The sequence below is a fragment of the Saccopteryx leptura genome, chromosome 10, assembly GCF_036850995.1.
Source record: "Saccopteryx leptura isolate mSacLep1 chromosome 10, mSacLep1_pri_phased_curated, whole genome shotgun sequence".
Classification (NCBI taxonomy): Eukaryota; Metazoa; Chordata; class Mammalia; order Chiroptera; family Emballonuridae; genus Saccopteryx; species Saccopteryx leptura.
This window is the reverse complement of record NC_089512.1, coordinates 53,572,773-53,587,916: the sequence shown is the minus strand read 5'-3', so window position 1 is coordinate 53,587,916 and position 15,144 is coordinate 53,572,773. Positions and strand designations below refer to the sequence as shown.

At 38.4% G+C, this 15,144-nt stretch overlaps 1 protein-coding gene across 3 annotated transcripts in view; it reads left to right on the top strand.

Annotated features, from left to right (window-relative positions):
* The window catches only part of GRM7 (glutamate metabotropic receptor 7), a 966,696-nt gene that overhangs the window by 509,831 nt on the left and 441,721 nt on the right, over positions 1-15,144 (top strand). For all 3 annotated transcript variants that reach the window (XM_066351400.1, XM_066351399.1, XM_066351398.1), the window contains exon 4: positions 4,394-4,548. In XM_066351400.1, the coding sequence (XP_066207497.1) occupies positions 4,394-4,548 (155 nt within the window). The remainder of the gene's footprint in view (positions 1-4,393; positions 4,549-15,144) is intronic.

Here is a 15,144-nt window from a genome sequence, read left to right as displayed (position 1 = left end):
ATTAAATGCAAGAGATAATAATCCCAAACTTTGACTTTCTGTAACCCCTATAAAATTTGCAGTCCCAACACTCAGAGATAACCACTAATAAAATTCTAAATGTTTGTAATACATAAGTTTTCCCCAACAGAATCGGGATTGCATTGAATTTTATATTTTACTTTTTGCGATTCACATTCCATTTTTCATACCATAAGTACTTTAAAATGGTTTAATTTTATTAATCTTAATAAATAACCCTGTACTTTCACATAATTATGTTAACGTGAATGTCCACCTTTTGTATTTACATCAGTTTCATCTTTCTTTCCATGTTTCAGTTGGTTTCTCTCCACCTTTTCATCCCCACCAGCACCTCCTCAAGGGATGATTGTGGTTCACAATAGATTGTATGTTATACATCTTTTTTCTCATATATATGTATTTCAATTTATTTAAGATAAAAAATTAACCAGTTCTCCCTCAACACCCCCTGCCTTGGGCATCCCTATTTTTCATGCTATCATATAATCCCATGCTTTTTTCTTATTAATTAATTTTAATGGGGTGACATTGATCAATCAGGGTACATAGGTTCAGAGACAACATCTCCAGGTTATTTTGACATTTGATTATGTTGCATACCCATCACCCAAAGTCAGATTGTTTTCCATCACCTTCTATTTCGTTTTCTTTGTGCCTCTCTCCTCCACCCCCCCTTTTAACTGCATATATATGCACAGAATAGAGGCAATTGTTGGCCAGCTTTCATTATATAAGAATTGAACAGTTTTTTGGCAGTTTTTTTAATTTGACTTTTCTTTTTCTCATACCTGTGGAAATTACCCTAGGTATATTTTTGGTTGCCTGCCATTCATCCTGTGGATATCAATCATTGGCCAGTGGCCTGTTGCTCCACATTCCAGCGTCTCCAGTAATGAACATGAAATCTTGACGCCTCTTTGATTATTCTCCTTGGGTAGATCAGTAGAAGTGATTAAATATAAACAACTGATTGTGGTTTATTTTTTTGAAAATAATAAATGTATATTTTTTAAATGTGACTACAACAATTTTGATGCAAAACATTGGTCTCCTGTCCCATTCCACTAAACTTGGGTTCTGTTCTCTTGGAGCAACAATTTTAATTCTTTTAGCTCTTCCTTCAGGCCTTACCTGTATAATGTACCTATAATATAACTTTTTAATTATTAACTTCAAATATTATCTATTAATTCATTATTTCATTAGGTAGAATTTGGCTCAATCAGTTCTCTCTTATCTTCCCAATATTGTTCTATCAGATGTCCATTTAATATAAATCAGTGTTTAATTATTGTCCATGCATAAGGTGATCTGTGAGTTTCATTACTTATTACTTTTCTTAGGTACTTCTCTCCTGATATTCTCATTTTTCTTTTTCTTTGTTTTTCTCTTTTTAAAAATTTTTATTCATAGTTTATTTCCTCATTTTGCTGATGTCATCCTCCAATAACTAATAAAGTGCAAATTAAAGAAAAACGTTTTTGCCTTTATACTTAAAAATGTTGTTATTCTGACTCCACACTTATTTGGACATTAAGAATGTAAGGTCTGGACTCATATTTACATTTAAATACATAATAACTAGACATAAATTATTACAGCAAATAGCTATGGTGACTAATGAGTTTCAGGGCTAGTAACTTGCAGGGAGCTAGAGGTTCTACTTTTGGATGAAAAAATCTATACTATTCACTGATTATGCTAATTTTATTTCTATTGGAATTCCTTATGTGTTACACATTAGAATTCTAGATTGTAAAATAATTTTTCCTCAAAATTTAGGAGATTGTGCTCCATTATCCATCTTTTTATTTTCTCTGCTTATTATTTCTCTGCATATGTTCTGATTTTTCTCATTAAAGCTTTTAAGAATATTCTCATGATTTTAAGAAATCATTAATTTTATGAGATGTTGGATTTTTCTGCAATATTATGCTGGATGGCCCTTTTTAATATGGAAACTTGTACTTTCAATTTCTTGGATTTTTCTTTATTAAAATATTATTAAAAACATTTCACTTTAATTTCTCTGTATATTGTTCTGGAAATGTTATTAGTTGTATGTATGATTTCCTGGACTCATTCTTTAAAACATTTATCTTTCACTAGCCCTGACCGGGTAGCTCAATTGGTTAGAACATCATCCCAATACTCCAGGGTTGCAGGTTCCATCCCCGGTCAGGGCACATGTAAGTATCAACCTTTGAATGCTTAAAAAAGACAACAACAGAATGATTTCTCTCTCTCTCTTCTTCTTTTTCTCTAAAATTAATGTTAAAAAAAACCCTTAAAAATAAAACATTTATTTTTTCTGTTTATGTACCTACCCTTTTGTTATGATTTCTTCCTGGAGAATTTTCTTCAGAACTTTCCTTTTATCTTATAACATAATTTTAATATCCTATTTCTTGGTTTTATCATGTTCTTGATTATAGATAATTCTCATTTAATTGTATTTTTATATATATTTTCTCTGCTTCACCCACACTGTTTTCTTTCCTCCTTGTTTTTTGCTTTCTATTTTAAATTGGGGATTTTCCAAAATAATGGGTGATTTCTTGCAGTTCCCATTTGGGTAAAATACTAATAAATTCCATGGATGTGTTAGTTGATTGGGCTCTTGGTGGACTGGTCTAGCTTCATTATCTCTCTATGTCAATATCTAGGATCTTTTTCCCTGGGGTGGTTCAGATTTTTCCAGAAAAGCTGTTTTCTGCCAGGGGCAATACACCCTTGGGTTCCATAATTCTGTACATTTAATAGAGGGTTCATCATTTTAATACTTAATGGTAACCTTAACTCCTTTCCTCCAAACTCACCATCTGATGTGTAACCCATCATCACTAAACCACAACCTTCTGTTCTTTGGGTGTTCACAACATCAGAACCTATTTCTTAAATTTTTATTAGAGAATTACCACTCTGTATCCAATATGGGAAGAGAAGAAAACATGGGGTTTTTTTGGCCATTCTGTATACAACCTTTCAACTAATCCTACTGAATTTAGCCATGTAACTCTGGTAACTCCCTCCCTTGAACCTCCCTCCAAGTCCTGAGAGGCAAACAAGCCACTTCTCCTGTGATATTACCCACCAATGTCATTTTAGTTGTAACATCCTATTTTACAAATGTAGTTACTTCTTGTCTATTCTCTGATCTTCCAAAATATTATTGTAATAACTTTTCCATGAATAACTAGTTTTATTTTATTATTTTATTTTTATTTATTTATTGTGTTTAATTCAGTGAGAGAAGGGGAAGCAGAGAGATAGATTCCCACATGCACCCCAACTGGGATCTACCTGGCAAGCCCACAAAGGGACAATGCTCTGCCCTTGTGGGGAGTTGTTCCTTTGCTCAGCAACCAGGCTTCTCTTCGCACTTGAGGCAGAGGCCAGGAAGGCATCCTCAGAGCCCCTGGCCAACTCACTCCAGTCAAGCCATGGCTGCAGGAGGGGAGGGGAAGAGAGAGAGAGAGAGAGAGAAAGAGAGAGAAGCAAGAGGGGGAGGAGTGGAGAAGCAAGTGGGCGCTTCTCCTGAGTGCCCAGACTGGGAATTGAACCTAGGACTTCTACACGCAGGACCTATGCTCTACCATTAAGCCAACTAGCCAGGGTCTTATTATTTTTTAATAAAAACTAGCTCTTTTACCATGACAAGTATATCTTTGTATTGTAAGTAACAAGGACAAAATTCTTTTGTGTATTAAAGTTAAATTCTATAAGTAAATGTTAAAAAATATATAATTAATATTCAAATACCTTGATGCCCATATTATATATATATAATGTATATATATGTAAATATATATACATACATATATATATACTATTTTTACTTATGAACATTGGTAGTACATTTTTCAAGATTAACCTGGAGTTCTATTCATCTTAATCAATAATTTAAAACCCTCTAGACTGACATACTGCTTTCCAGAAATGGCATTACCACCAGCTGTGAGAGGGCTCGTTTCTCCAGCCCCTTGCCAAACTCTCAACACAAAATAAAACAAAACAAACATTTTGGCCAATACAAGAAGTGAACTTGGTCTCTTGTTCTAATTCACGTGTTCCTCCTTCCTACTGTATGTGTATGACCAGCTTGCTGGTCATTTATAGTTCTCCTTTTAATCTGTTGACTTTTGAGATGATTTGTTTAGTTTGCTCAAGCTGCTTTGATCATTTTCCTTATTAGTTTACAAAATCATCTTATAGATCAGGGATATAAATCTTTTGGCTTATGTTTTTGGCATGAAGTATTTACGCTTTGCAAAACAGTAGCTTGTTCTCCTTCGGCTTGATTCCTAATTTGCATCCATTCAACAAGTGCTCTTCATCATGATATGCCTTTTCATATTCCTTTCTGCAGGCAGATCCTTGCAGCAGCCAAAAGAGCGGACCAAGTGGGCCATTTTCTTTGGGTGGGATCGGACAGCTGGGGATCCAAATTAAACCCGCTGTACCAGCATGAAGATATTGCGGAAGGAGCCATCACCATTCAGCCCAAGCGAGCAACCGTGGAAGGTAGGGCTTTTGTCAGCTTATGATATGCTAAATAGTGGTGGGTGCTATTCGGAGTGTTTAAAGCATGTGTCTCTGAGAGCTTGGCATTCTTACAATTTATGTTCTTCTTTAATTTGAAAGAAAGAAAATTTTTTTCTAACAGAAGATACTGTAAAGGACGGAAACTTATCCATGGGTATCCTGCTTTGTGTGTCTTTTCTGAGGGGTTAGGTCTCCAAAGATTCCCTAAAACATGCCTGCACATTAAAAAGCACTCTATCCTCTCACTCAAAAAGAGATCAAATGTTTGCATTTCTTTCTATCTTTCCCACTCTAGTCTAATGAATTATTCTCCTCAGAAGGCTGCATGGTGTGTGTAGGCCCTTTCAAACAAGCTGGGTTGTGGTGCTCTCACTGTTGCCTTTCTGTGTTAACTGGGGACATAAAGATTTCACAAATCCCAATATGTAAGCTTTGCACTAATTTCATTCCCTGGAACAGGTCTGGAGCAGATCGCCTCTCTTACACCCCAGACCAATATATTTGCAGGTGAGCACAGAGTACAGGATGATTTAACTATATCTACTTCTTTTTATTCAAAAACTTGATTGTCAGTGGTGTGCCCTGTTCTTTGCTAAGCTGGTAAAACAAGATGAGGGCAAAATCCTTACCCTCGAAGCTCACAGCCCTGCACAAAGGTGTCAGAAAATAGTCCGTGACTGTGTAGCATGTGAAACACACTAGCGCAACATGGAATAGCTGCCCCAGGGCACAAAGGAGACACTGTGGAAGCTTTTCTTGGGTGGTGATATCATTGGGGAAGTCTCCCAACAGGAAGAAAAACATAAAGGGATGACTTAGAACTTAGCAGGCAGGTAATGAGAAAAAGCCCCAGGAGAAGCTTCCAACCCAGGAGACCGGAGCAGAGGAGTGAAGAAGTAGGACATATTGGGGTAATGGCAGATACTTTTCTCTGCAGCACAGTCCTGAAATGATAGTCATTCTAAAATTCTTCTAGTTGTTTGAAAAGCCATTTTCTTTTTACAGGACATTGGGAAAACTCTTCCCTCTCCAAGAGTACCAGGTGATACACTATTTGACTGAATGACTCCTTTCTATCCTTTGAGTGTAATATCCTTGCAAGCCATCTGTGCCCATTCCCTGGTCACACCTGAGATAGGAGCCCTTTCTCTTGCCTCTATATTCCCTCCTGTTGCAATGCCCCTGTACTTGTCTCTGTCTGGAGGTGTACCTGTTGCACACCATGTTACCCTCAGCACCTAGGACCTAGCCTGATGGGGCAGATGCTCAAACGGGTTTTTAAGTGATTGGATGCCTAAGTGGATGGAAGAATCATAGACCACATAGAACCTGGCACAAAACAAGGCTGAGAAGTGGGCCAGAGTTGGATTGTGAAGGGTCTTGGAAAACATACTATAAAATTTGTATTTTATTCTAACACTCTGAATAGCATCTGTGGGTATAAGTGGATGGGATCATAGGGGGTAAGAAGGCTCACTCAGGTGACTCTGTGGAAGAATGACACATAGGAGTTGGGTGAGAATCTTAAAAGCAACAGATTAAAGTGTCTCTATGATGTGCTCTCTTACTAAACTATAGATGCCACACAGACATGAATGCCCGTACTCCATGGTTATCAGCCCCAGTTTCAAGATATTTTAGGAAATTAGTATCTCAAAGTTTTTATATAACTCTTGACACCCAATACGTTTTCCACATCTATTGGGAGATGCACACAATTATTCAGTCAGATGAAAAAACACACCCTGAATCTGCCAAAAAAAAAAGAGGAAAAAAAAAAAAAAAAAAAAAAAAAAGATGGTCACAGTCATTGAAATGGGAGAGAAATGTTATTGTCAATAAAAATATTACTGGATCACAATAGCAAAGATCTAGAAACAGCCCAAGTGTCCATCAGTGGACGAGTGGATTAAAAAACTTTGGTACATATATACTGTGGAATACTACTCAGCCATAAGAAATGATGACATCGGATCATTTACAATAACATGGATGGACCTTGATAACATTATATGGAGTGAAATAAGTAAATCAGATAAAACTAAGAACTATATGAATCTATACATAGATGGGACATAATAATGAGACTCAGAGACGACAAGAATGTGACAGTAACGGGGGGAGGGGAAGGGGGCGAGGAAGGAGAGAGATGGGGTGGGTGCGGGGAAGGGCACAAAGAAAACCAGATAGAAGGTGATGGAAGACAATTTGACTTTGGGTGATGGGTATGCAACATAATCAAATGTCAAAATAATCTGGAGATGTTTTCTCAGAACATATGTACCCTGTTTTATCAATGTCACCGCATTAAAATTAATAAATTAAAATATACATATATATTACTGGAATGTGTTGAAGCAGTAAATCTTCATGTAAAACTTTGCACTCCCATCCAGATAAAGTAATGACAGTGTTCACTTGACTGTTTGGAATTGCTGTGACTTCTACTAGCTATCTTTTCTTCTCTGTTGCTACAAAGTACAGGCAAGACTTGTTCACTCACAATGAAGGTGGAACATCAAAATTGTGACTATGCATTTACTGTGTCACACTCCTAAGAACATGAAAAAAATAATGCATTCCACTGAACCAAGGTTTCTGAACAAAGCTATGAAATATTTCAAGTGAAACCATAAGTGGACTATATTGTATATGGGCAAGGAAGCTTTTCTCTCTTTTCTATTTTTTCCTTATTTTTCTCCTTTTTGTGGATATTTCATATTGAACTTTTTAATAGAGGGGAACATCATGCAAATGCTCATATTGCTACATCCCTTTATCTTTGTGTTATACAGTGCTGCGCCTTCATATATAAATAAGAAAAAGCCAACCGATCATCAACTGTTGTTTTCTTTAGATCCATATTTTGAACATGTTCTGTAAACATTTGAATTTTTGACTGGTCTTTTTTGTGTCTGCCTGGATAATTAACAGTAAATTGCCTTAGGCCAAAGTGCTGGCAAATGCCTTTCCTCTGTGAGAGCAGTGTTCATCTTCTTTTATCTTCTATCTGTATTTATTCTTCGTTTATAGAGAAAAGGGCCCTTGTGTTTGCTCGCCACGGATACTGTTTATTCCCCGTTCAGTTTGATGATGATAGGCACTGTGCCCGGAAGGTCGGCTGCGGCCCTGCTGGCTGCCCGCTGCTCACGGGGGACCTCAGAATGTCTCCAGAACTTGGCAGCTCTCCTCCACCTCCGGAGCCAAAACCATTCTGTAATTTTTAGTGTTTCTGCATTGTCTGCTGAGCCAAGAGACCACTGGCACATTCCTCTCTTCTGTTGCCCCATTAACTAGGACTCTCGGTTATCCTCTCTAGCCCCCAACAAGTCCACAGAGAGAAAAAAAAAATGCCCAAGTCGCCTTCAACTCTGTCCTCCAAAGCATGAGGCTTCTCAAAGAGTAGGCTGTCCTGGGTGTCCTCTGATTACAGCCAGTGAGGGTCATGGGCCAGCATCTTTCATCTGTGCCATAATCACTAACATTAGGGAGCTAGTGTAACGAAGGGCGAATTTTAAAAGCGCACTATAATGGCTGCAACGATTGGTGATGATTTTCAAATGGGTCTGTAGAACAGCTTGGTTCCTGAACTAAGTCCACATTGTCTGTAGGAAAAAGACAAGGCGTGTTTCTGAACCTGGCATACAAAGGTTGGTTATTTCATGCTGTTTTACTCAAGATTGACATGAATGCTTTCTTTATTGTTCCTAAAACCAGAAGATCAAAGCTAAGAACTGAACCAAAATATTTCTGGCTCCAATTTAGATGTGTCCTACTTTAGCCTTTCTTGATTACTTGGAATGTTCCACATGTCACAAGATTTTGTTAAGTGAATGTGAGAGAAACACCAAGAAAGAAAATATTGCCTCGAACCGCAATGCTATTTCTAAGCAATACGTATGTCTTTTAGACTTATAACCGTATTGAAGAAGAGAGCAGTTAGAAGATCGCTATCCAATGTCATGACAGTTTCTTTCATTGGGTCTTTCATAAATGCTAATAAAGTCTAGCCGTGTATTAGGCACTGATTTAAACACTGAGATATGGTGGGTGCCAATGTAGGCCAGGTCTCTGCTCTCATGAAGTTGCTGTCTTAGTGTGCAGGTGTCATATGATAAAGAAGAATATATAAATAAGGAGATACCATGTTGGATAATTACTCTAAAATACACTCCCTTAAAGACCAGCTTGTAAGTTACAAAGAGACATAGGAGGAAAAAGAGAGACTGGGCAGCAGGATCTAATGCAGCCAGACCACAGATTGGAGGACGTGGATGCAGGTCACTAGCTCAAGCCTCAGCAGCCTGCTCTGGATTCCCGGCACGTACATGTATCAGATCCTTTCACTGCCTAAAAGCTACCAAGATTTCTCATTTCCCCTATTTCTTATCGATCTGGAAAATAAACTTTTTCTTCAAGATAGATCAAATCATTAATCTTTATAAAAAACTTTCTGCTTTTCCCAGAGTTAGTCTACGCTGCTAAACCAAAGTCATTGCTCCCCAGTCCAAAATGTGCACACACCCACTCTCCAGCAAACATCAATCATACTCATGTCCGCATGCGGCACCCACAGCTAGATTCTGAACCTTGAGGGCAATGCCTAGAGCCTGAGGGTTGCCCGCGGTTTCCCATCTTTATTCCCACACCCTTGGCATTTACTAGAGGGCCTAACATGTGGTAAATGTTTTAAATGCTAAGCTTATCTTGTCTGTCGATTATATTTGAATGTATCTACATACCTGAAAATGCAGAAGACTGCCTGTTTGTATGAATTTGAAGTTTTCTCAGATGGGAAAATTTTATTCATCCAAAATGTTTTGTCTCTCTGACTTTCTGTTCTAAGACATTTAATAGGAAGATGCACCTAAACATCCAATTCAGGATCTCACCAGAAATTTCACATGTGGGTTTGTATACCTTTCCTTTTCCTTCCCTTTAAATTCCTTCTTGCTGTCTTTGTTCATCTTAAATTTCTTATCAATTTTAAAGGGACTTCCTGTGCAGGACTGGCTCAATAGCTCAATTAGGTGACTCGTTGAAATGTTACAAACATACAAAGAAAGCCTCAGCTGCCCTGGCCAATTGCCTCAGCGGTAGAGTGTTGGCCCAGCGTTTGGATGTCCCAGGTTCTATTCCTGGCCAGGGCACACAGAAGAAGCACCCATCTGCTTCTCCATCCTTCCCCTTCTCCCTTCTCTCTATCTCTCTGTTCCATTCCTGCAGTCAAGGCTCCATTGGAACAATGTTGGCCCAGGCGCTGAGGATGGCTCCATGGTCTCCGCCTCAGGTGTTAGAATGGCTCCGGGTGCAGCAGAGCAATGCCCCAGAGGGGCTGAGCATTGCCCCCTAGTGGGCGTGCCAGGTGGATCCCCATCGAGGGCATGCGGGAGTCTGCCTGTCTGCCTCCCCCTCCCCGCTTCTCACTTCGGAAAATAAAAAAATAAAAGGAAAGGCTCAGCTCTGATTCCCAGCAGGTAGAAAGTGCAGACAAAGCTGCCGCTGTTAGTCTTAGATATTCCAGTGGGAATGCCCTTTACAGACTGTGTTGTCTCTACAAATCGAATGGACTGACAAGGGAGGGAGAGCAGATTCGGTGGGGAACAATGTCTGCATGAAGAATTACAGCATTAAAAAAAAGAGACAGAATGCTAGCATCTTATTTTTAATCTTGTGATGTTTAAACTTGAGATGATTGGTCATCAGCTAGTGGTAAGAAATGTAAACAGATAAATCTGAAACCTGGATATCAAAGGAGATCTGAGAACAATTACTCTGAGTTGCTTTATAAGTAGACTGTCCCAGATTTTGAGCCATGCTGTCTCTTGTCTCAGGATAGATGCTGTCCTAACTAATTTCTCTTAACTGGCCTCCAATCATTTTATAACCATCAAAGATGTAAACTGACAAGAAAATATCTGTGCTGTTTGCAGATACACTGTGTGATGTACCAGTGCACTAAACACTCACAGCTACTAATCTGATCTCTGGTGTGTCCTGCTGGTTGAACTTCTGACTACTGAGATCTAGCTATATTTTATGCTTATCTGGTCATTCCAGTAATATGTAGGGTTTACTGTAATTATTTAATGCAAGTATTATTTGTATAAACCAATGAATTGAGTGGAGAGAGAAAGAGAAAGAGATGCTATTTCAAAGTAAATAAATTTGAATTCTTTGGAAATATTTAGTAAAAATTTGTCCCTATTAGTTGTGGGCAAGACAATAATAAATTTGGAGAGAAGTCATAAACACTAAAAAAGTACTGCACTTAGGTTAATTTGCAACTATGGTTCAGCTTTCATTTTATCTTAAATACCGCAAAAATAAATTTTATTATAGGTGATGTTTCTCAATATTATGACAAGGCGGCCAATCAGGTGATGCATTAGTCATAAAAAATACCTTCATTTCACATCAGAAAATTGACAAGTGACTGAATGTGTTTCTAATTTGAACTCAAATATCTAATGTAGTTATATATTTTTAATCATTTATTGCAAGGTGGAAGTTTTTGATTGACTTAATTTTGGGTCCCTGGATATTTAATTAGAAAGTTTCCAGTATACTTTTGTTTGGGCTTTCCTTTTCTAAGACTTCATTTTCTCACATGTAGGTGAAAGATTTCAGCTAGACTTACCACTAAGGTCCCTTGTCGGAGGAGCATTCTAAGAGTGATTATTATTTCTGCCTACCCAGCATCCATGCCCTCTTCTCATTGCAACTGCACATTTTCACCCTGGGAACTCCACACTCTACTGTCAGCCCATGTGGTTCAGGAGGGACTGATTCAAACCCTTGGCCCTGGGCACAAGAGCTCATCTTATGTCACATCCTGGCCACCATGAAGAATTATTTTAGAGCTAGCACACCCATAGCAGACCATGGTTATGTTTTCTAATCCCTAAAAGTTTACTAAAACTTTTAAGAAGGAGGTGTGTAATCTCTCTCTCTCTCTCTCTCTCTCTCTCTCTTTCTCTTTCTCAAAGTTACTATTTTGGAAGGGTAACTCCAAGCTAGAATCCACCTTCATAGAAAGAGCCTGCATGAAAACATCAAAGACTTGAATGGTAGAGAGAAAGGCACCAAATCTAAAGACATCACTAACATTTCTGAGCCCTCCCCAGCCTTACATCTGGGTCTGGACTTCTAATTTTTAGTAATGTACAGACTCCTGTTGTTTGTATAAGATCCTTCAAAATGGGTTTCTGTACCATGCAGTTCAAGTGACCTAGCCCTTTGAGTACTATGAATGTTCCTCGTGCCTCCTGACCATCCAGAGTACAATCAATTTATTTTTAAAATGTGTAAGGCAACATTTAAAGAAGGCAAATGTATGTTCTTCTTGTTTCCATAAATTGGTTATCAAACAAACATGATTTTAAGTTAATAAAACTGTAACTATAACTAATTTCATTTTCTGGGGAAAAAAAACCCAACTCACTCCTGGGGGTCAGTGAGCATGAAAAAACTCATTACTCAAAGGGTTAACAAATATGGGTGAATATGAGTATAAGCTTCTAAGCATTTTGTTCTTCCTTTTATCCTTTCTGAGTCACAGCCTATCCAAGTGCTATGTTACAAAGATGTTCCTCTCTTCTTTTTTTCCCTTTGTTATCCCTCTGTTATGCAAACTATATATTCTCCAAGCCGCACCCTAAATCTCATCTGCTTTGTGATGAGCTCATTCCCTCCACATTGAGATGTTCCCCATTGTCTGTTCCCGGTATCACCTGCTCAGGTATATAATGTCTATTCTGCTTATGGAGTGTGTTTATTTATACTCACTGATTCTGTTTCTATATCAGGGGACTACCAACTAGAATCTAAGTTATGAATTTAGATATACCTAGGAAACACAAAAGAATTGTTAGATCACCCTCCAGAAAGCTAACTGTTTGATATTCAAACAGGCTCTTAAGAGAGGACTCCTGAAAAAAAAATAATAAAATGGTCCTGACCCAGGACAAAAGTCTTAGCTGTCAGAAGAAAGACACAAAATTCCTTCTTCCCAGGCCAATGTCCATTGAACTTGCACATGAATTCCACAGAAAACAGGCAGCCTATCCATAAAGATGAGTCTCAGTCAAGACAGACTAAGCTATTCTGTGGTAACAAATATGCTGTCGACATAAATATTGCTCCCCATGCACAGTCCGCTGTGGCTCCAGGTGTCGCAGCAGGGCAGTGGCCTTCTTGCATGTGCTTAGCTCCCAGGCCCTTTCTCTGTCATGTCACCTCAGTATCAATACATCCTTTGCAGTACTTCCGAAAAGAAGAGAATGGCAAGTTCACATACAGTTCGTAAGTGCTTTTATCCGGAAGGGATGTGCATTATTTCTACTCACTTCATTGGCCAAAGTTGATCAAAAGCTTTCACTGTGAGGGCACCAGTGCATGGAAAAAAGGAGCACTGACTGCTGGAACCCAAATCATGTCCCCCTCAACCCCAAACACTTTGTCAGCTCTTAGGACAGTAAGAGCAACACTTTAGATCTTGCTAACAGCACAACTTGTAAAGAGAGTGGCGTTCTCCCCTCCTTTGCCCCAGACTTCTGAGCAGCTTTGAAACCATGAAAAGAACCCTTGACAACAGTGCAATGCAGGGGAGTTGAGTGTCAGTACAAAACATGGTGCTTGGCAGAACCCTGGTTATGCCACTGTGCCCAGAAAATTCCCAGAGGAATATAGCAATATGTAGAAAATAGGAAGCCAGCCAGTAGTCTTGTTCAGAAGAACGTATGTGATAACCTTACATAGACATTATGCATGAGCCATGTGGAAAGTGTCGGTGCAGCATGGTGAAACATATTTCTCCCTGAAGGCTCTGAAACTTGGGGAAATCCCAGTTATTTCTCTGAAAACACAGGCCAGTCTCTGTGACTGACACTCTTGACTGTTCACCCAACAGTCATTCTCTTCCCCTTCTGTTCGGCAAACAGAAGCCTCCACCTGCTATGAAGGTTTCAAATGCCACATGTTTACTCAGCCAAACTTTCCTGCAGTTAGAGGATGAGCAGGTGACTTAATTCTGACCATTAGGACTCATGAAGTCATTTTCTGAAGGAGCTTCTAGGAAATATTTTTGTCCCTTAAAAAAAAAAAAGAAAGAAGAAAGATATTGCTAGAACACTGATATAATTTATTAGCTACCCCAGGACATTTTAGAAGTAAAAGAAGGCATAAATTGTTATGGTTCCTGGTAAACCAGGGTATGTGGTCACTTGTGTCACAAGGAGGCAAAACTCTGCCTCTGTTCCTATTTTTGTCATGTTTTCTTGTGAGGACAGCACACCTGGAGCTGTTGCAGTCATCTTCACCATGACGGAGAGACAGCCAACAACAGGGGAAGGCTGAGAAGAGAAGGAAAAAGCCAGGGCCCATCATGACTCACTAAAACTGAAGTAATTTAATTTAATCCTGGAATCTGCTATTTCAGGATTTCTTCTTAGTGAGAAAAATTATCTTTAAGCCACTTTCAAGTTATATATTTTGTTATATGCTACCTAAGATATACTTAAGTGTCCATCTACCTTAGTCACTCCTGTGTACCCAGTACTTGAATGCCTGTAAAATAATTGACTCTCAAAAAATATTTGTTGAATAAATGGATTTTACAAAATAGTGCTCTTCTTAAGACTTTGTTTTTTAGAGCAGTTCTCCATTTACAATAAAATTGATAGGGAGGCACAGAAATTTCCCATGCTCCCTGCTTCCATGTACACATACACATGCATAGCCTCCCCCGTTATTGGCATCACTCATATGCATGTAAGTGTGTGTATCTTTTTATAAATATGAACCTATATTGACACATATTAAATACCCTAAGTCCATAGCTTACCTTAAGGTTCACTCTTGTTGTTGTACATGCTTTGGGTTTAGACATATGTATGATATAATGACATATATTCATCATCAAAAATTATACAGAGAATATTCACTGCCCTACAAATCCTGTGTATAGCCTATACCATCTCCACCACTGCCCTCCTGCTACAACCCCCCACCCCAGCCCAGCCACCACAGAACTTCTACTCTTTCCATAGTTTTGCCTTTTCCAGAATGCCCTGTCACTGGAATCCTGCACTATGTAGCCCTTTCAGATTGGTTTCTTTCACTTAATAAGATGCATTTACTTTTCTGCCATGTCTGGATGTATCAAAATTTATTAATTCATTCACTACGGAAGGACATCTTGGTTGCTTCCAAGTTTTGGCAAGTACAAATAAAGCTGCTATAAACACCAGTGTGCAGGGCTTTCTGTGGACATAAGGTTTTAACTTAAGAAAATACCATGAAACACAATTATTGGATCTTGTGGTAAGGCTGGGTTTAGTTTTGTAAGAAAGTTCCAAACTGTCTTCTAAAGTGGTTGTACAACTTTATTTTCTCTAGCAATGAATGAGAGTTCCAGTAATTCTGCACACTTACCAAATTTGCTGTTGTCAATGTTTCAGATTTTGATCATTCTATTAGTGGTATCTTACTAATTTTTAATTTGAATATCGCTGTTGACATATGATGTGAAACATCATTTTATATACTATTTACTAGTTGTATATATTATTGCAT